This window comes from Anguilla rostrata, chromosome 1 (assembly GCF_018555375.3).
Source record: "Anguilla rostrata isolate EN2019 chromosome 1, ASM1855537v3, whole genome shotgun sequence".
NCBI lineage: Eukaryota > Metazoa > Chordata > Actinopteri > Anguilliformes > Anguillidae > Anguilla > Anguilla rostrata.
Genome location: NC_057933.1, coordinates 29,131,077 through 29,152,854, shown reverse-complemented (window position 1 = coordinate 29,152,854; position 21,778 = coordinate 29,131,077). Strand labels below are relative to the sequence as shown.

The following is a 21,778-nucleotide window of genomic DNA, read 5'->3' as shown; positions in this document are numbered from 1 at the left end:
CGCTTGAAGCAGCTGCTGTAGAACATAGAAAAGCAGTGCACAGGTGTTTTTTTACAGCTCGTTATGAATGTTCATCGGCATGTAATCGCAATTAGTTTTATAGTTGTAGGTTCGTACGGGTAATTTACATTAAGCGCTTTAGTGATATTGCACGTACACTTGCTAGTTTAGAAACATTGTTAGCCACATCTGGTGCTTAGGCTTCTGTTTCTCAGATGGATGCGCTCTTGCTTGAAAGAGCATCTGCTAAATTAATGTAATGCAACTTGATGGTTAGCGCGAATGACTGAAAGGTGTTCATCGTGTCTTTGTCAGCCATTTCACAGCTCACCTTAAGCTCTCTCTATCTGCCCACCAGCGGACCCAAACCCTGCAGTTTAGTAGCCCTTCTCATTAAAAGACTGCGGTGTCTTACTTAGCTTTTTTCTGGCTTTGTGTTTCCAGCGGACAAAGCGTACCGGGACATGAAGGTGCTGAAGATGAGCCAGTCCATCATCGTCTCCGGGGAATCTGGAGCGGGGAAGACAGAAAACACAAAATTCGTTCTCAGGTCTGAAGGGATTTGCTGCCACATTTTCGTGGAAAACACGAGCTTGTGCTCGACATCACAACTGTTTTTTTCTGAGGTTCTTTAGAATGTGGCTAAATGAATTGGCTTGTGTCACTTAGGCCTACGGGTCTCTCTTTTTCACTGATTACATGATATTATAGGAACTTGTTTTACGCAAGAACTTTTAGATTCTTATTTATAACAGCGCTTGTGAATGAGAATGAATCTGTTCCCCTTGTTTGTTCTCCAGGTATTTGACAACATCCTATGGAACTGGTCAAGATATTGATGAAAGAATTGTGGAAGGTGAGAATGTTCGTATTTGCAGTATTACTCTAGACAAGTACAATACGAAACCTGTAATCCGTGAATAAGTATTTTTACTTTTTCACATGAGTGATATGAGTGTTCGATAACTTTTTTCAATAAATAAATGAAATAATAACTTTTTAAATGTGTTTTGTGCTCAGATTCCTGTTCTCTAATGTCACATTTTGTCTAATGATCTAAAACCATTCAATGGGAAAAAAATGTAATTATAGAGGAAATCTTAAAGGGGGAAAATACTTTATGTAAAGGCATGTATTCACAAGCATTGTTTTTTTGCTACAGGTAATACATGTAGTTCGTGTGGAACAGGTTGTAGATATAGTACATGTGGTAGATTGTTTAAGCAGTAGATTTTGTAACTGCCATTGTTTTTTTCTTTTGACTCGTAGCCAATCCCTTGTTGGAGGCCTTTGGGAACGCTAAAACCGTCAGGAATAACAACAGCAGTCGTTTCGGGAAGTTTGTGGAAATCCACTTCAACGAGAAGGTACCGTCTTAGCTTAGCCCTCCACGGTATCACTTATTTCACAAAGCTAATGTACACACTTTCATTAAAAAGAACAAGGCTCAAGGGTATGTTCTTAGATTGGAGCAGTTTGCATACAGGGCAGCTGTGGGAAGCAGTGTGGTGTAACGATTAAAGAGGCAGGCTTTTTAAAACCGGATGATTGAATGCTTAAATCCACTGCGGCTTTACCTTCAGACAAGGCACTTATCCTGCAATGCATCAGTGAGTGTCCAGCTGTGTGAAGGAATAATGTGTTCAGTTTATGCTATGCACTGGAAGTCACCCTGAATTAGGGCATACATCAGGCACATTGGTCATGCCAAGTGAAAAAGCTGTTCTTTATTTTTTGGAAGCTCATTTTCTGAGGTGGAAAGTCCAAGGGGTCAGAAAGTAAAACTCCAACCATGTGTTTCGTCCTCTCAAGAACTCAGCCAGCTGATGTCACTGATTAGTTCTACCTGTTGGCTGAAGAATTGTGCTAATTAGCAAATATGGGCAATAGAAACAAAATACTGGGGAGGACTTTTGCTTTGTGAACCTGGATTTTCCACCTCTGCTCTTTTTCATGTGTCCTATTGATTATATATTTTCTGGCTTGTCCTTGGTAATATGAACATTGTCCTTTCTTCCACATTTACTGTGTATTTCATTAAATACATGTGTGATTGAGATATGTTACATTACATTACATTACAGGCATTTAGCAGACGCTCTTATCCAGAGCGACGTACAACAAGTGCATTAGTTCACGGTGCAGAGGTGCAAAAGAAACACACTAGAGTGAAGTAAGGATCGTAGTGCCAGAAGTGACCACATCGATCAGGACTCCAACCCTGTAGAGTACTGTTCAGCAAACATCCTACCAGTACAACTAGCACTGGAATCACATTGCCTAATCAGACAAAACAATCCTGCCAATAACTAACGTAATCTATTATCCTAACTAGTACATGGCTAACTATAGCTAGGGAGGGGTGGGGAGAGGTGCAGCCTGAAAAGATGAGTCTTTAGTCTGCGTTTGAAGTTGTATAAGCCGTCCTGTTTCAGACACGTTTCGACATACTAATGCCACTGCGTCGCAGCCTATAGTTGGGGTTGGATAAAACGGTCAGCTTCTTTTTTCATTTTTGTATTTATTCATGGAGGGGAGGGGCATATTAGGGGCCTTGAGATGAAGAGGTGTAGGTGTCCCTGCTGCTGAGCACCGGTGATTTCTTTCAGTCATTTCTCAGTGAAATCCATCTGAACCGAAAACGTTACCGCACGTTCAGCGGTCTTTACTGCGGTGTGTGGCCATATTGTTTGCGTTGACCGTGCGTGTCTTTGTCCATGTGGCAGAACGCAGTGGTCGGGGGGTTTGTGTCCCACTACCTGCTGGAGAAGTCCAGGATCTGCATGCAAAGCAAGGAGGAGAGGAACTACCACATCTTCTACCGGCTGTGTGCCGGCGCGTCCGAGGACATCCGCCACAAGCTGCACCTGGACTCCCCGGACAGCTTCAGGGTGAGCGCACGTTCTCACTCTATAATTTTATAGCAGGAGGTCGGTGTGCTCGTGTAGCTATGCTAGTATTTCTCCAAGTGAATTTTTTGTTGTTGTTTTCATTCTAAGTTGATTTCATATTTACAATTGAATCAATTCCAAAGTGACTTATAAAGTGTATTACATAAGGTTAGCAAACACTGCAAGAGAGGGGTGCAGTTACAATCATATTACAGTTGCAACCACTTTAGTGCCACTGTTGAGGTGGTTGCCTCAAGAACTGAGAGGAAGGTGGAGAAAACCGAAACTTTTTAGTTAAATAGAAACATTTAAATAGATAAGAAATATGCTATTAGCACTTCAGGTGCTGGTAAATGTGAGCCTTTGCAGCAACACGACATTCTTAGCCATACCAGGATTATGCGGTGAGTGCTGTCTCCGTGGCGATTTGGACTGGACTGACTGTTGCCAGGGTGAGGGGAGAGGACTCACCAGTGAACTGCAGACACTATTACGATAAAAGGATAAAAGGAACACATTCTGCCGCCTAATTGGATGATTTGAGAGGGCTTTCTGTGTCCTGTTTGTGGCCTGAACAATGAGGCCCTGGCTCTATCTGCCAGACATTTCCATGGCCTGTTTAGCAGCTCCTATTAGGGCAAACTCTTATTTTGTGACAGTTTGAATGCTCATGAACATTCTGCATGAGCTATTGCATCTGCATTATATTTGACATTTTAATGTCTTGTGACTGTAATCATAATAAATATGTATAATATCTGATATTTCATTTTGTTATGAAATGGCATTCCGAAATAGTTTAACTTATTTTTTGCTGTAATTCCAAACCGTTACATTACTATGTCAGTTGGTAATGTGGTCACATAAAACCACGTTATGTCAAAACTATTTGCAAAAAATACATCCAACAAGTGTTCTTATGAGCTTCAATGCTGTATTTTCCACATACTACAGTATACCTAATGGCAGGGTCAGTCCCTGTAACATGGCCACTGCCATTTTGTTTCAACGTAGAGATGGTCAACTTACGCGTGGATCCATTCGCCTCTTTCTCGGTGGGCGGAAATGAATGAATTAAGGATACTCAGCCCTGGTCCAACAGGGGCGCAATTTCTGCAGGTTTCTTTGAAGGTTTTGCAGTCTCTATCATTGTTTAATGTTGGGTAGGCTGTTGAAATGACCGTGCAGGGGCTACATGTGGCTCACCGTAGACCTACTCTTGGGCCTTCAAGCAATAAGACATACAGTGCAGTCTGTGAATATTGGCTCTGTACTCCAGCACATTGGATTTAAAATGAATACGAGGTTAAAGTGCAGACTGTCTGCTTTAATTTGAGGGTATATACATCCATACCAGGTGATTTGTGCAGTAAACTGGGGATAAAATAGGGCTGTAATTCCTACACTGATTACCCACATGTGGATGTAAATGGCCTCAAATTGAAGATGACAGTTTTACCCTCATCTTCATTGTTTCACTTCAAATCCAATGTGCTAGAGTACAAAACCAAAACAACAAACATTTTGTCACTGTCCAAATGCACATGGACTGCATTGTAGGCATAAGAATTGGTGACCGTCTCGGTCTGTATCTGCACAGTATGCAATATTGTGATGACTGTGCATATTAAAAGGGCATCTAATTAATTTACACAGACACAATGAATCTTATTTTTTGTGCTGTTAATCCTCAATGGAAAGTGGGTGGTCCGTATCTGCAGTGTTTTTTTTAATTTTTATTTAAAGAACCTGGCCCCCAGCAAGAAATTGTTCTAGAATTGTCTAGGGTATTTAACTCAATGTTGTAGAATAGAAACAAAAATGAAGTCACATGAGGGCGACCCGTTTATTTTGCATGTCGTTTGGGGGTTGTGTGATTTCTTCATTTTTTTGGGAACGGGAAAGAGAGATCAGCCCTGAAATCGCATCCTGAGATTTAGCATCCAGGGAGTAGCTCTGTCCCTTTTTTAAGCCGGCGCTTTGATGTTTTCCTGACTGTCGTTCGCTCTCGGTCTTGCTGAAGCGATGCTTTCGTAAGTGCATTAGTCAACACTGAGCGCTCAGCTCTTCTGTTGTTTTGCCCGGCGGCGGCGCCCGAGGATTTTTTTTTGTCGGCGTCGACAGCAAATTCGCCGCAGACGGTATAATTGCTGTCTGAATTTCAATCGCTTTGCCGAAACACAATAGTTGTGTGGAGAATGAATGTCGCGCTGCAGAAAATAAAAAAAAATGAAAGGGAAAAAATGAAAATAATTTGTCTTTTTGGGGAGGAGGAGGAGGAGGGGGGGGCATATTTTACAGATGCGATGGGATGTCACCTGTGAGGTTGCATCCGGCTGCTGTGAGGGCAGGGTTGGAGGAGGGGGGGGGGCATTGTGTCTGCTGTACTGGCCTCATAAATCATGACCTTCGCTCTGTGTCTCACCTGAAAACTGCTTTCAGTGACTTCTTCTGAACTCCAGGGTAGTCCCATTTCTTCTATGCTACATCGTCTGTCACTTTTGGGGGTAAAAGGCTAGCATGTGCAAAAACAAATGAAGTCAATAGGTCGCTTATTTTCAGCCCTGCAGTTCACCAATTTAAATGATACGGTTACTGCACCATGTTGATCCCATGACATGCAGCAATGTTACTTTTATAATTATATTGAGCACATATGTGTTCTGTGGTGGCACGGTGCTGCCGCCTCACAGTTCCCCCCGTGTCCGCGTGGGTTTCCTCCAGGTGCTCTGGTTTCCTCCCACTGTCCAAAGACATGCAGGTAGGCTAATTGGAGTCTCTAAATTTCCCATAGGTATGAGTGGGTGAGTGAACAGTGAGTGAATGGTGTGTGTGCCCTGTGATGGATTGGCAGCCTGTCCAGAGTGTCTTCCCTCTCACCCAATGCAATATATAGCTGTGTGTTCATAACGACATTAAATAAATGTTTTTCAGACTCCCCACTGCAATTTAATTCTTCATTTATTTCTTGAAAGTTCATGGTTTCAAGTGTGTGTTCACTTTTGTGTGATTTTTTCATTCTTTTTGCAGTATCTAAATCGAGGCTGCACCCGATACTTTGCAAGCAAGGACTCAGACAAGCAGATTATGCAGAATCGAAAGAGTCCAGAGGTGAGGCACCGTGTTTGGCCCGCATGCCTTAACCAATCATAACCACCAAACTTGGGTAAAATGTGAGACGCTCATTCAGAATTCTGAGACTGGTGTATGGTGGGCGGGAGGGGGCTGGGTGCAGCTTGGATGGGCAAAATGGATGCTTAAAGGAGTACCATGGTGATTTTCACACTTTCTCGGTTTTATGTGCTATTTGCACAAGAGGCATTGAAGAAACACAATGAGCAAAGTATTAAATATGTCCGTTCTGTATTTTTGGAGAAATATGCGTTTTAAATTCATCGTCCTATTTTCAACTGGTTGAGAAAGTTGTCATTTTGCTACGTCACGAATACAGTAACCACTCTCATTTCCACGCCCCGTAAAGAAATCTGACAGGACACACCGTCCTGCTGTTCGGACAATGCAAATATTTGACTAATGTTAGGTTCACTTAAATTAGAGTGCCTTTAGATTATTTCTGGTTATATTCATTTAGCTAGCTAGCTAACGTTAGCTAGCTAGGAGGTTTGCTTTCATAAGGCAATGTTATCGATAACGTTAGCTTGCTAGTTTGCTTTTATGAGGACGTTATAGTTTTGCTTTTATCTTAACTTGGCTAGCTAGATAGCAAAAATTATAATTGGATATAAGTCAACGTCCTTACCTTAGCTATCTATCGATACTTGATATACTACTAAGCTAGCTAGCTTGTGAAAATTCAGTCTCCCAAAGAGAGCGCGTATCATGGGGGTAGCTATGGTAACGGGGCACGGTCTGTCAATCATAGCTAACTGACAGTTCTCATTACCACGCCCAGACGGTTCGGGTGAATTTTTATAGTGGGAAATTTAGGCTTAGAAAAATACGTTTTAAAGTACATTGAAATGACTGAAGAATTAAAAAAATATGCACATTTGTTTTGTTGTTGCCTGAAGACAACTGGGAAGTGTCATGTTCAACCACCATGGTACTCCTTTAAAGCATTTTCTGTTATTTTTGTGTCATTTAATTTTGGTTCTTACTCATTGCCAGGTTGTGAACTAATTCCGATGACTAATTCTTATCCTGTTATATTAGTTGTATTACTAATTGCGCTTGCATCACTTGTAGAAATTAGTGAAACTTTCTTTGAAACAGTGTGCCTAAGGTCTACATAACAACAACACTGACTCAGCGTGGCACCTGACATGCTATGCCTTTCATCATTAAAATGAATGAAACTAAGCGTAAATCAAATGACTTTCCTGTGGACGAGTGGTGTTGTATTCCTCACACAGAATTCCAGGTTGGGTTGGTACACTATGACTATAACTAATGGCCTTCGAGAGATCTGAGAACTGGGTGCAGGCAAAAAAAAAACTATTTGATTTCCATCCTGATAAATTTCCATTCACATTATTGTTTTTGTGAAAAACATTTTCATTAAATTCTCTGTGACATGAAATGGAAAAGGAAACATTTATTCATCTGATTCATGTATGGAATACTGTCAAACCTGTCAAAAAGCCAGTTTTCAGTAATAGGGACTGAATTCAATAGCTAGTTGAGTATTTTTCCTGATACGGCAGGGCTGCCCAATCTTGTTCCTGGAGATCTACCATCCTCTAGATTTTCACTACACCCCTAACAAAGCACACCTCATTCAACAGCTAGAGATCTCGCTGAGCTGCTAATTAGTAGAATCATATGCGATTTGTTAGGGTTGGAGTAAAAACCCACAGTAGATATCCAGGAACTGAGTTGGGCAGCCCTGTGATACTATCAATTAATCTTAAGATGTTTTAAATATTCTATAATGTTCTCCTCATGTCTACATTTGAGGCCTCTGAGCTTGTACAGTTTTTAAAAATGTCTGGGGTTGTTCTCTGTGATTGCATGATTAATTCATTTCTAATGACCATTTAATTAATTTTTTATACTGTATATATCAAATAGGAAAAATCTTATTAACATAACATTTGTACCGGTTTCAAAGCTTTACCCCTTGCTTCTGAATGGTCCAGTTTTTTCACTCCTGCGCTTGAACTAAACAATCACAGAATAACTCGCTCACACTCCCGCACTAGGTAACAACATGGCTGAAAGCTTGGAAGTTGGAAATAATTAAATAAATTTAAAAAAATAATAATAATAATGCATTTTATTTATAAAGCACTTTTCCCATCCTCAAAGTGCCATACAACATCCTTCTCTGCTTCTGGAAAAACTGAAATGTTGCTCAGTTCATCGTTGGCTCATTGTGTACTGCTACTCTCAATGTGAGGTTTGCTCAGTTCAATGTTAACAGGCTAATTGTTTTTACCTAAATGAATTATGTACTTAATCAGTGGTATAAACTATCAGTGGTAACATCATAAAACAACAAATATTAAAATATATTCAAAACTCTTGTTTTTTTGAAATACAATATTAAAATTTAATTCCAACTGACAGCACTTGCGTATATTAGTTTAATTATGAATTGTTCTAAATGAAGTGAGCAGGCGTGTGAACATTAGTCCCAGCGAAAGTGTTCAAAATTGTATTACACTGATGTGAATAAAATGGCCCTCAAAACACTCACATGTAGATGTTACTGGGTCCCATCCAATTAGATACAATTATGGGTTTTATTTTCAGCAACCTTGGTGTCTCTGAAGAATTTGTCCTGGTTGTATAAGCACCCCTGTCGCTTTTTTGAGCTTCACAGAGCCAAGAATGTCAAGCACTTCCTGTTTCAGGGTGTCCTGAGCTGTGGTTGCTGCTGTTCTGTATATCCTGTTTAATGTCTCATTAATCAAAGCTTTTGCGTTTCTTTGCACCGCTCCTGCCCTGTATATTACAGGATGAGAAGGTGATCACGTTTTATAACCTTTCCTGGAAATGCATTTCTGAAGCTGTTGTTATGTCAATGTAAATTCTGAGAACGCTCAGGATTTACATCATTCCAGACTGTAGTGGGGCAGAGTTTGCATTTCCTCAGTTCGCGTGCATGCTGTTACGATAGTGATATATAGAGGGAGGCTGCTGTCGGTGAGGCGTTTGTATTCTTCTTCCCCCCGGAGCTCTCTTCCTGGGCCCAGAATGTCACAGTATATTTTCCGAACAGACACCTAAGCGAGACTGAAATATGTTCATTGCTGAAGATCAATCATTGCCCTGAACAGACTGTGTGCAAAATCATAAATTTATTACAAAATACAATCCAAGGTTTTGCCTAAAGTAATATTCCCAATAGACAGGAAATACGTACTCGTTGATGCTATAAATTGTTGTAGTCTCTGTGGATATTCAGAGGCAACATTGTGTTTGAGGTCCGTGAAGGGAAAATTAATATTTTAATAATTCATATTTCACTAATGTGGGGGGAACATGAATAGCTTGTTCAGTTCTGTGCCAGTAGCAATGACTCCCTGTGATTTCAGGGTATCCACACTGTGGCATTCTGTGGAGTGTGCTCTTTCCTCTTCTGCTGCTTAACAGTCACCAGTGCAATGCTAGTTTATAATGAATTCTCTCCAAAAATACACTTTAACTAAAAGATTACCAAATCTTTTGCCAGCATGATCCATGAAGGCAAGACGCCTGTGTCGTGGGCATTGGTGTGGTGCTTTGCATGGCGTTTGAAGCACGAAGCTAGTGCCGTGTGCGTTCTGTAGTTAGGCTGACCTTTGACCCACGTGCTAAATTACCAATCTACTGTCAGCTGCGCTCGGATTACTCATCAGGTTTTGGCGCCCTGCCTAACCTGGCTCCGATTGGTCGGAGGTTTTTGCGTAGTCCGAGCGCGCTGACGCGTCATTGGTGGAAACGGTGGGTGGAAGCGAGAGGGAGAGGAGGGCGTTGACTGTCCTGTGGGTTTTGGTAGCACCTGAAGTCGGGCGCCCTGAAGGACGCCCAGCTGGATGACCAGGGCGACTTCGTGCGGATGTGCGGGGCGATGAAGAAGATCGGCCTGGACGACACGGAGAAGCTGGACCTGTTCCGCGTGGTGGCCGGCGTCCTGCACCTCGGCAACATCGACTTTGAGGAGACGGGGAGCTCCTCGGGTAAACGCCTCCTGCTGCTCCTCAGCCAGGACACGCACACGCACACGCACACGCACGCACGCACACACATAAACGCACACACACACACACGTACAGGCACACACACATACATGCTCACATACACACGCACACACACACACATATATGTGCACTCACACACGCACATGCACACGTGCACTCACACATGCACACGCACACGACACACGCACACCATGCTCACTCACACACACACACACTAATTGCACTCAACACGCACATGCACACGTGCACTCACACACATGCATCCTCACAACACATGCACACAGCATCAAACATTATTACCCAGACTCACTATGCAGTAAAATGTCTGTTGTTAATCCACATTACTAAGTGGGACCAAGTGTTATCTGTTAGTTAAAGAGTTTAATAAACTCTTTTAGAGTTGAATTAACTCTGGACAGTTTATTGTGTTGTATACTAGATTTGGATTCTGCCACCTCCCACATAAAAATGCACAAACACAGACACATTTACTCACAGAGACACACACACAGAGACAAGCACACGTACACATATAGACACACACACATATTTATTCCGCCAAACACACAACAAATGAAGTGTTGAAGTGGAACAAGTCCATAAAATATATTTTTATAACTGAGAAACAGCGACGGTTTATATGTCCTTTCATTCCTGATGGATTGAAGTCAGGAACCCAATGTATTAATCAGAAAGAAGAAAAATGGCGTATATAAACCGTAGCTGCACACGTTGCACACTTCACGAAAACGAGCAGACGTGCGGTGAATTTCGGCGAGTGCCGGCTCACCCGAATGCCGCGCGCGTTCGCAGGTGGCTGCTCCCTGAAGAACCAGTCCAACCAGACCCTGGAGTACTGCGCCGATCTGCTGGGCCTGGACCAGGAGGACCTGCGAGTCAGCCTCACCACCCGGGTCATGCTCACGACAGCAGGGGGCGCCAAAGGCACAGTAATCAAGTAAGCCGCAGGGCGTATCGCCGCCCCACCCCGCGGGGGAGGCCGCGGGGGACCGCGCGTCGTGTCCCGCAAGCCGAATCCCTCGCGCTCCCCCTTTTTTTCTAAACGAGCCTAGGTGAGCACGCCCGTGCAGCGGGGCAGCCTTCTGCCTTTTATAAATAAATGATCTTTTCATCTCCTCTGCAAATATGAACAGGCCGCTATCTATGAAAAGCTGAATAGAGCCCTGATTTTTTAGGGGCCCAGCCAAGGCATTAATGAGCAAATGTATTATTATTTTTTTCATTCTTACCCTCCACTGGCCAGAGTGAACGTATTAATACATTTCCAGGAAGCACTACAGATGAGACATCTGTTCAAGAAGTAGATGGTAGGGCATCTGTGCTTTTTTCAGGTGTTAGGTGTCATATGTTCTCACTGATGTTCTGTAAGTTTGTCATAAATGTTGTCCTGGACCCACGAATATCACAGACCATAAATGTGTATGTATAATTTTGGTCTACATTTAAGTTGTTGATAAATATTTTGAACAGGAAAACGCCCCTTTGTACTGCCCATTGAGTTAACGCCCTCAGTCCTGCATGAAAATGTTCAATTGACTTCATCGCGGCCATTACATGCTTCCACACTTGCCGTTCTCTCAAAGGGGGTGTTTGTGATAGGAAGGCGGACAGAACCTCCGTCCGAGGCTCCCTCGTTTGAGCTCTTGTCGGGTTGGAAACGGTTGACGTGCGGGGTGCCGTGTCCCTTTGCCGCGCGAGCGTAGTTACGCGTCTGGTCATCGCCGCTGGCAGCACTGAAGCGGCTTATTGACCTCCGAGGCGGCGGACGTTTGAACCAGCCTGTTTCGCGTAAGTGGCGTTTATTTATGTAGGTTGCGTAAGGCATAAAGTCTCAATTGCTCTAAATCCACTTCGGGGTGGCTTCTACCTTGATTCATTTGCGAGGGTAATTATTTGTGACCCTCTGCTAGTGAGCTCGGGCAGACCTGGCGAGCCGAGCCACTAAACACTGGTAATTTCTTTTTTTCTTATTCATGACGTTAAGAACATTGGGGCACTTTCAGTAAAAACAGAAAGTGCTGTGCCATTTAGCTTTTTCTGCTTCCTTTGCACTTTCAGTCTTTGGACAAAAGGGCAAAACTCTTTAGTGCGATAAATATTCATTGCCTCCGCGGACATGAATAGCACACCACGATCCATTGAGAAGGTAGTACTGGGGGGGGGGGGTGCGGTTGTGGAGGTTGCGGGTTTGAATCCTAGGCGAGACATTGTTTCTGTGCCCTTGGGCAAGGCAGCTCAGTCTGAACTGCTCTGCAATCGGGCATGCGTGTACATGCACACTTCTGTAATCGTCATGTGACTTATATAAAATCACATAGACATTACTGTTGTCAGCCACCCTGAATTAATTTTTTCTGCTGAGAACCTGATGCAGAGTTTATGCATTGTTGTATAGTTTTAGATTAGAAATCACAGTTACTTGTTTTGACAACATATACAGTGCTGTGAAAAAGCATTTGCCCCCCTCCTGATTCCCTCTATTATTATTTGTCACACTGGATGGTTTCAGATCTTGTAATATTAAAAAATTTAATATTAGACAAAGGGAAAATGAGTAAACAGAAAATACATTTTTAAAATATAATAGATAATAGGGGAAAACAGGAAGGGGGCAAATTCTTTTTCACCACGCTAGATTTGAGCATGGTTTATGTACAGTATCGAGGACTTCCACCAGCAGGCGGCGCTGAAGAGTACGTTTGCCACTCCAGGCAAGGCGCGAAAGGAGGACACTCGCGCGCGCGAGCCTCGGTGTTTATCACATCTGCCGTTAGCTGAAGCCTCATTTACGGGGCTTAATGGAGCCGGAGCCGCCCTTGCGACTCCGGGGAGCGTGACCGTGAAAGAGAGAGCGGCGGTCGATGCCAAAAGGTTCACTTTTAATAAAGGTAGCGCCCCCGGAGGAAGCCGCGAAAGAAAGCGCTCGGTGATGTCGGAGCAGAACGGAAAGGTCAGAACCTCAGGCTGCCCATTATGTTCAGACACTCCAGCTCTCCAGGTAATTGAGCTCGAATTTGGAGTTTTTGTGCTCGGCTCACGGTGGGCCATATGGTTATTCATTTTTAAACCCGTGTTATTCATTTTTTTAACAGCGCGCACGATCTCTCTCGCAAACACACACGCACACACACACAAAAAATAATTTGCGCTGTTGTTTGTTTGGGATACATCTCGGCCTCCCCTAAGCCATCGCTGCCTGTGTTCTGTTTAGTTTCTTTTTTGATTTGAGCTGTTTCAACAGCAGCTTAACAAAAGTTATTTTCTGAATGAAAATGTTTTTTGGGTGTGTAAAGCAATCCACCCCTTGGAAAAGCTTTGGCTCAGTTTTTATTTATTTTTATTTTAATTTTTTTTAAAACCCCGCTGCGATGGATTGGCAGCCTATCCAGTTTGTGTTCCTTCATCTCGCCCGATGCATGCTGGGATAGGCTCCAGCACCCCCCCACAACCCTGACCCAGGTGTAGATAATGGGTGGATGGATTAACACCCTGCTTTGTTCCGCCCTCCCCCCCCAGGGTGCCACTGAAGGTGGAGCAGGCGAACAACGCCCGGGACGCCTTGGCCAAGGCCGTGTACAGCCGTCTCTTCGACCACGTGGTGACCAGGGTCAACCAGTGCTTCCCCTTCCAGTCCTCCTCAAACTTCATTGGGGTCCTGGACATCGCCGGGTTCGGTCAGTAAAAAGCCGGTCCTGTTCCGTCTCCTTGCTCGGGCGCGAGCTTAAACGGTCGATGCTGTGCCGTAGACCAGGGGGCAGATCCGTTCAAAAAGGTGGCCTCTTCCTCGCGGTCCTGTTCACGGATACGAGTGCGATTTCCTTTTAGTGGGTCTCTGAAATGCTGGTAGGAATTCAAAATGTGAATTGAGATACAGGTTTGAACTGAAAAACAGCTTAAATTTGGGCTCTTAGGAAAAATGCACTCATTTTGTTTAATACCTAGGTTGTTACATGTTTATTTTGGCACAAATCTTTTTCAAAAATTGTTTATATTCTTAAGCCTTAAATCTGTAATGCTCTCTGTCATGCTGGTCACAACCAGTCTCTGTATTTTTCATTATAATACAATCAGCAAGAATTGCAGTAACATCACAAAGGCAGAAAATAGTTTGCAAAGCACTATTAGAGCTTTAGGCAAGGAAAGCAGATAACTGGCTGCAGAATTTCTTTCAAGATAAGACTTAAATTGTAGGAATTAGGGCTGTCACAATCACTATATATCCCTCATACAGATGGTTATGAAAATCCACATGATTAAATTGCCATCTCTGCGATGAAGGGTTTTTTTGTTTTCACCCTTTTTCAGTTTTATATAAATGTTGCCTGATAAAATTCTGTTATACGCTTCTATTTACAGAAAGAAGAACAACTGTAATGGCCTCTGCATCCATCTATGCATCTTCTAAAATGTGCTCTCTCTTCTGTATACAGCTCTCCCCATTCTTGACAAGAGCTGTACCCTTCACTTTGAATTTGAACTAGGAGAAGAGAGTGGGGAAGGAAACCAAGAGAACTAATGTTGATTTAAAAGAGAAGGACTATGCAGCCTATTATTTTGTCCTACAATAATCAAAGTACTCTTATGTCGTACTTATTTAGATATCCGGGTGGTAGGATAACCATTCTCACTTTCCTTAATTGGAAAAACAAGCTAGGAAACTTACATGTGCATTTCACCATGAGCACTCTATCAGAGAGGGTATTCAGTACGGCAGGAAACGCATTGGCCCCTCGAGGTCAAGGATCAATTGTGAGCTTATTAAGGTGGTAGTGTTGAAATTAGGGTGAATGTCTACAAATTACGCCATGGTGACAAGGGGTCATGGTAAAGTTTGAAGGTCGCAGTACTATTGTGGTTGAGTAGAAGTTGAATTTGCAGTCATGTTTTGGATTTGTAGTTTTGTTTGGGTTAGAGATGTGAACAGGACGGCTTTGGAAGAGACTGCCTTTTTCAGGAGATCTGCCTATCTGCAGCCAGGCCCATTTCCAAAATAAAGAATACAAAAATGATAAATTGCAAACCTAGAGAAAAGCATACAGACAAGTTTTTATTATTGATGGTTTATGTAGGGGAGAAAGCCTTATTCTTGTTATTTTGTTTCCCCTCCAGAATATTTTGAGCACAACAGCTTCGAACAGTTCTGCATCAACTACTGTAATGAGAAGCTGCAGCAGTTTTTTAACGAGCGGATTCTGAAGGAGGTGAGCGCTTGTGGAGGAAATCGCCGGTCCCGCCGCCTCTGGTTCGCTCTTGAGCGAGCCCCACGTGAACGGCGAGCGATGGCCTTGCGCGAGGGTGTCCAGCTGTTCATCAAGGGCTGCTCGGAATGTTCAGGGTTCCTGAGGGTCCTTGAAAACCTTGAAACGTGTAATATTTGTGTGTGGCACTGTTCAAGGTTTCGGGTGCTCGAGGGTACTTTGGTTTCGTGATGGTTTATGAATGATTTTCCTTTAAAAATCTGTGCGTCCTGTGCAACATTGGTTAATCATCAGTGCATGTATACGGCTGATGAACAAATTAATTAAGCGTAATTTATGCAAAGGTAATTGGGTGGAGCAAAGGCCAGCATGCACTCTGACTCCCAGGGAACTGAGGTTAAACCTGCAGAATATAGATTACATAGACAAGACAGATCCTTATTTTTAATAGTTAATTGAATAGCCTTGAAGTGATCTGGTCAAGAACAATAGCAGTAGCAACAAATGTTCTGTCCTTGGGCATGAATCATCTTGTATATTCATGAATTTTAGTACAGTCCTGGAAACTTATTTACACAAATCGGCACAAATCACAAGTATCTCAGACTCTGGTCCTACAAGTTTTGTGGTTTCCTTTCAATCAGCAGTCAGTTTGAACCTTGAAAACAAAGACTGGTTAGCTAGCCAATGACTTAAATGCACCAAAACGTGCCTCAGCTCGAGCTCAATTCGGCCCTCCAGGACTGCAGCTTAAGCTTCCTGTCCTGCAGTAAGGAAGTACTGTAAAGCAGACGGAAGGAGCCTAGGAGCTCACCGTCTTGTTGGGATAGAGAATCTGTTGCTGAAAGCCCCACCTCAGGGTGAGAAGATGGAGAAGTGTTTGAGTGCCCTCATTAGCATGGTAGGAGCAGAGGTGGGAGACCCCCTCCGGATGTGAAGGACTGGGAGGTGTAGATTTGGATGCTTCTCTCTCTAAGGGTCGCTCAGTAGGTAAAGACAAGCTTTGTAATGGCAGATTTGCATTTGAGAGCTATATCACACTCTGCTCTTTCTCTTTCTCTCTTTGTCATTCAAAGGAGCAAGAGCTGTACCAGAAGGAGGGTCTGGGAGTCAATGAGGTTCATTACGTGGACAACCAGGACTGTATAGGTGATTACCGCTCACTCATACACTTACACACGCTCTCACACAGAAACGAACACGCATACCCACGCAAACCCACACTGCTCAGCTTCTTCTGCTCGCTTGATATTTACAGTAATGAGCCCTCAGCCAAACACCTTGTTTCTTTTCTTTCTGAAGCCATAGTCTGTATCTGCAAAAGCAGAGTGTTCCACAGTTGTCATCCTCAAATTAATTTGTTCTTTCTTTCCCCAATGTAATGTTATATTCAGTCATTGTTTTGACAGTTTTCTGTGATACTAAAATATGTGGCTTGACTTTTTTTGTTAACCAGCAGTTTTTTGTGTTCTTTCTTCTTGCATTCTTTGTCAGAAAAACGAGTCTATCATATTGCACTAGTTTCACAAAATGTTTCTTTTGCGCTTTATAACTTGGTGAGACGGCACTAAAAACAAGCTCCAGGATATGCAACGATGGTCCCTGCATATGTTATACTTTCTCCACTTTATTCCTTGATTATTTTAATCCATAAATTCACTAGCGGCTGTCTACTCTTGAAAGTATATTTATGTGTCTCTGTCAATCTTTTTCCTAGAGCACCGGTGCCATTGTGCTGTATTATTTATGTGTCAGATTTTTCAGAGAGGCGTGCGGTTCCGCACTTACCCCGGCCTGCTGCTTGTTTCTGTTTCCCTCAGACCTGGTGGAGGCCAAGCTTGTGGGCGTCCTGGACATCCTGGACGAAGAGAACAGGCTGCCCCAGCCCAGCGACCAGCACTTTGCGGAGGCCGTGCACAGCAAGCACAAGGACCACTTCCGCCTGACCGTAAGGCTCCTGTAACACCTCGCAGTAGCGCGTGAGCGGTTGGGTGGTTACATCGTGTTACGGTGCATTACATTTTAGGCATTGTGAGACAGGTTTGTCCAGAGCCAGTTGCACGGCTTGCATTCTTCACACACGTTATCGCCGCTAGATATTTACGGAAGCAAATGAGGACAGGTACCTTGCTAGAGGGTATGAGGCCAGTTGCAAGGCCAGTTTTGTAAACATTATGCTACGCTGCATAAAATCCTTGTTCAGAAAGTAAAAGTCTTCCCCAACTTTTTTGTTCCAGTCACCTGGGTTTGCTAATGAACACAATCCTTCAGCCAGGATGTAGAATCAATTAGTGAAATCTGCTGGCAGAGTTCATGAGTGGAAGGAATCCATGGCATGACTTTTGCTTTCTGACCTCTGGACTTTACACCTCAGCGTAAATGACCTCATCTGTTGCATACGGATGAGAGAGTGAGAGTGTACTTCCATGCGTGTGTGTGTGTATGTGTGTGTGTGTGTGTGTGTGTATGTATGCGTGCACGCACGCATGTAAGTGTATGTACTGTGTATGAATGTGTACTTGTGTGCTTGCGGGTGTGTGTGTCTACATGTGCGTGTGTGTTTGTGGGGACTGAACCTTTTTTTCTGGGCCTCCGCAGGTCCCCAGGAAGTCGAAGTTAGCGGTGCACAGGAACGTGAGAGATGACGAGGGCTTCATCATCCGCCACTTCGCTGGAGCTGTGTGCTACGAGACGGTATGTAGCGTGCTGTGACACACACACACACACACACACACGTCCCCAAGGTATGATCTCTTTGTTGCATTTAATTTAATGCGCATTTCCAAAGTCATACATTACAACCAGGATGTTAATGTTGATGTCCAAAATAAAGCAGACTTGGCAAAAATACCTTCTCTGCTCTGGTATTTATCAATGGACATTCTCATTGTAAGGGTTATTAACGGAATCCACATCTCTCCTGGGGGTCTGAACTAGTGAGGTCATTGTGGTCGATGGTGCTAAAGCCAAATGCACATTGGTCACTGTGAGAGCTTGCCTTTTTTTTGTCGGGGACCATGACTGTGCATTGTGTGACCGCTGTGTAACCTTGATGTGACCGCAGGCCAAGTTTGTGGAAAAGAATAATGACGCCCTTCACATGTCTTTGGAGAGCCTGGTGTCCGAATCAAAGGACAAGTTTGTGCGAGAGCTCTTTGAGAGCTACAACAACGCAAAGGACTCCAAACAAAAAGCCGGCAAGCTCAGTTTCATCAGCGTGGGCAACAAATTCAAGGTGAGCTAAATGAGTTCGTTTGACTTCTGTCTTTAAAGCTTAGAGATGACTCCGGGGGCTTTCATCTTCAGACCTGAGCTCACAACGGTCTGATTTGGTGTGTTCTTTTGGCCTTTCGAGTCATCTTGGACACTCACTTAAGTGATGGCTTGTTTGTATTGACCCTTGATTTCTTCCCCTGGCGATCATTCTTTCTGGCGTCTGTTTGTATTTCTTTTAGAGCTGAACTCTCATGTCTCTTTAACTCAGAGAAAGAGAGAGAGGCAGAGAAACCGGAGTTGAAGTGTTTTCTCTTGTGATACGTTTTCCTGCGAGCACGTTTCGTAACTGTTCTTTCTTCTTACTCTTTTCCTTCTTCCTCCCTCCATCCTTTGCCCTCCTCTGCCTGTAGACCTCTTCCTGTACTCCTGGCTCCTCCCGTAAGAGCACCGGGAACCGTACGCCTGGACAGCGTCTCCGGCACGTTGTAGAGAGAGGGGCAGTCAGAGAGAGAGAAAGAGTTTTGTGTGTTTGGGGTTGAAATGGGTGTCAGAGAAACGTAGGCTCAGGGAAAGAGGTAACTCGCCGACGACCTATGGAAATGTCACTACCACCCCCAGCCCCACCCCCACTGCAGCTACTAACCAATAAACCATCACACCCCCCCACCTCCCCCAATCTTCCCCACCCCCACTGTGTTGCCTGTGTGCTGTTACCCCCGTGTAGTCCTCTGCACCTGAAGTTGTCTCGTCTCGCCAATGTGCTGCTTTGATGTCGTTACCTCAAGAGTGCGGCCTGGTGTTCAGATTCACTTAGCGGCGTCACCAGCACAAGACGCAGCCTGCACATCAACGCCTGACAGCTGTGTTGCCAAATTTCAGTTTAGTACAAGCAGCCATCAGTTGGTGCTATCAAGCATTTCAGTTACCATTTATGCAGACAGACATGGGATTTGTTAAGCAGGCTGGGAGACTTTGCTTAGTACGCTAAGTAACATTTTAATATTTTGTTACATTTCATGCTTATTTTGCTTTTCATACTTACTAAACTTAGTTTTACGCATTATCCATTTATTATACTTTTTTTACTGAGTCTAGCTCTAACTGCCATACCTGAGGGCCTAACAGTAGTGTTCTTACTGAGATTTGAACCCGCATCCTTCAGTCCATCCACTGTGCCACTCAACTTCTCACAACACTGGTATTCCAATTAAGTATTGTACACTCACTGGTCCATTTAGATCTTCTTAGTTATATAGGATTTTTGACCCCACTCGGAGAAACTGACTTACTACAAGGGCTTAGCGTGCTGTTCATCTAAACACTAGGCCAAAGTAGCAGCAGCAGTAGTAGCCTTAAAGAATTATACCACTATTGCAAGAGGTTTGGGTGTGCCTCCTAGACTGCTTCCTCACGTGGAACAGGTTGGCCAAATCATATGTCGACTTTTGGTTGCAAGGTGAGGACGCTGCATTTAATGGTAAAGCTGGTTGGTAAGCGTGTCTGGGGCCAGAGGAATTAGGATAAATTAATTTCTCCGTCTGTGCCACTGTTAGACACGGCTCAGAAATTAGCACGTAACGCTCAGAAGAGCACATGGCAGCCTGTCTGATGTCTCACAATGCACTGCTCCTGCGTTTGCCCCTCCCCATCGTGGTTCCCTGTGGCTGGAGCTCACCTGTTTGCACGGTGGCTGAGATCCTTCACCGCTTGCTGGATGCGAAGCCCCGCAGAGCTGGCTGAGTTTTTTTTTTTTTTTACCAAACAGCGGCGTGTCTGTGCTGACATGGCCAGCCGCTGTGGGCTCTCTTTACTTAACCGTCAAACCGCTCACTCTCTTTTACAGACCCAGCTGAACCTTCTTCTGGAGAAGCTTCGCAGCACGGTGAGTCCCCAAAATGTGTGCTTGAACCTTTGCTTTTGATTGCACAGCACCTTCGCGTACGATACCTCGGTTAAGGGCATGGTCATCGCCAGGCAACCTGACAGGAGGGTTGTTGGTGAAGTGAGTGCGGTGGTGTCCAGGGTTGAGGCTACAGGGTCCAGGTCTTGGGGTTTGTCTTGTGATGAGAAATGTATTTGCTTTTGTGTGATTACGATCCTATTTCTACTACATGGAGTATGCTGTACTCATACTTGATGTGTGCCTGTTCATGGCCTTTTTCTCACAGCTAATATGAACTTGAAAAATGATGGCATGTAAGTCACTCTTAATAAGGCAGCTTTCCAAATAATAATAGTATAAGTAATAATAATAATAATCATCATCATCATCATCATAATAATCATAATAATAATAATAATAAATACCTGAGCCTGCTTTTTCACTTTCAGTCATCTGTACCATGGATCTCTAGAACACAAATTCACTTCTCTGAGTATATTTTTCACTCTCGCGTGCTCCATTGCACACACCATATGTCACACTTTTCATCAATGGCCGTACGCTTCCATCCTGCCTTTACAGGGCTCCAGCTTCATTCGATGCGTGAAGCCCAACCTGAAGATGGTGAGCCACCAGTTTGAAGGAGCACAGATCCTGTCCCAGCTGCAGTGTTCAGGTAAACACAGGACCAGTGGCGTAGAACACATAGCGTACTGGAAACTGCCATACTGTGCACAGCAATGAATGACTACTTTTAAAAAAATGTATTAATAGATAAAAAGATTCAGAACCTAGAAAATACTGAATTATAAATGGATGGATTAAGCTTGTTTTCGGTCTGCTACTGTTACTTACTACCATTACCACTGTTACTACTAAAATAATACTCTAAGTGTAATATATATTTCAGTATTGGTAACGAAGGATCCTCTCTCTCTATTTCCTTCAGGAATGGTTTCAGTGTTGGACCTGATGCAGGGGGGCTTCCCTTCCCGTGCTCCCTTCCACGAGCTCTACAACATGTACAAGCAGTACATGCCGTCCAAGCTGACTCGACTGGACCCACGCCTCTTCTGCAAGGTCCGTTCCTCCGTCTCGTTCCGTCTCTCCTACGCCAAACCGCCCGCGGCGTCCGGGCTCTGAACGCGCATCGACCCCCCCTCTGACCACGTTCCTCTTTTCCCGCCCGCAGGCTCTGTTCATGGCCCTGGGTCTGAACGAGAACGACTACAAGTTCGGGCTGACCCGGGTGTTCTTTCGGCCGGGAAAGGTAATGGCTTTTGCGCGCGTGTGAAACGTGCTTCATCGCCGCCGCTGAATTATAACGGGCTCGTTAAAGAACGAGCTTCCTGGCTTGAGTGGCTTATGTATAAACACGGCTGTGTGAGCGCAAAGGCTTTTAATAACGACTTAAATCAGGCCCCC

The 21,778-nt window shown here is 43.9% G+C and overlaps 1 protein-coding gene across 3 annotated transcripts in view; it reads left to right on the top strand.

The window, feature by feature from the left end:
• myo6b (myosin VIb) overlaps positions 1-21,778 on the top strand; it is a 68,554-nt gene that overhangs the window by 22,547 nt on the left and 24,229 nt on the right. For 2 of the 3 annotated variants that reach the window (XM_064333816.1, XM_064333811.1), the window contains exons 6-22: positions 445-550; positions 801-856; positions 1,270-1,367; positions 2,727-2,891; positions 5,922-6,002; positions 9,835-10,015; positions 10,850-10,994; positions 13,574-13,731; positions 15,167-15,258; positions 16,332-16,404; positions 17,076-17,203; positions 17,854-17,949; positions 18,320-18,490; positions 20,315-20,353; positions 20,936-21,029; positions 21,303-21,433; positions 21,546-21,623. In XM_064333816.1, coding sequence (XP_064189886.1) covers positions 445-550; positions 801-856; positions 1,270-1,367; positions 2,727-2,891; positions 5,922-6,002; positions 9,835-10,015; positions 10,850-10,994; positions 13,574-13,731; positions 15,167-15,258; positions 16,332-16,404; positions 17,076-17,203; positions 17,854-17,949; positions 18,320-18,490; positions 20,315-20,353; positions 20,936-21,029; positions 21,303-21,433; positions 21,546-21,623 — 1,892 coding nt within the window. Of the gene's footprint in view, positions 1-444; positions 551-800; positions 857-1,269; positions 1,368-2,726; positions 2,892-5,921; positions 6,003-9,834; positions 10,016-10,849; positions 10,995-13,573; positions 13,732-15,166; positions 15,259-16,331; positions 16,405-17,075; positions 17,204-17,853; positions 17,950-18,319; positions 18,491-18,881; positions 19,047-20,314; positions 20,354-20,935; positions 21,030-21,302; positions 21,434-21,545; positions 21,624-21,778 lie in introns of those variants that run through there. The other variant, XR_010329723.1, reaches the window with a different exon arrangement.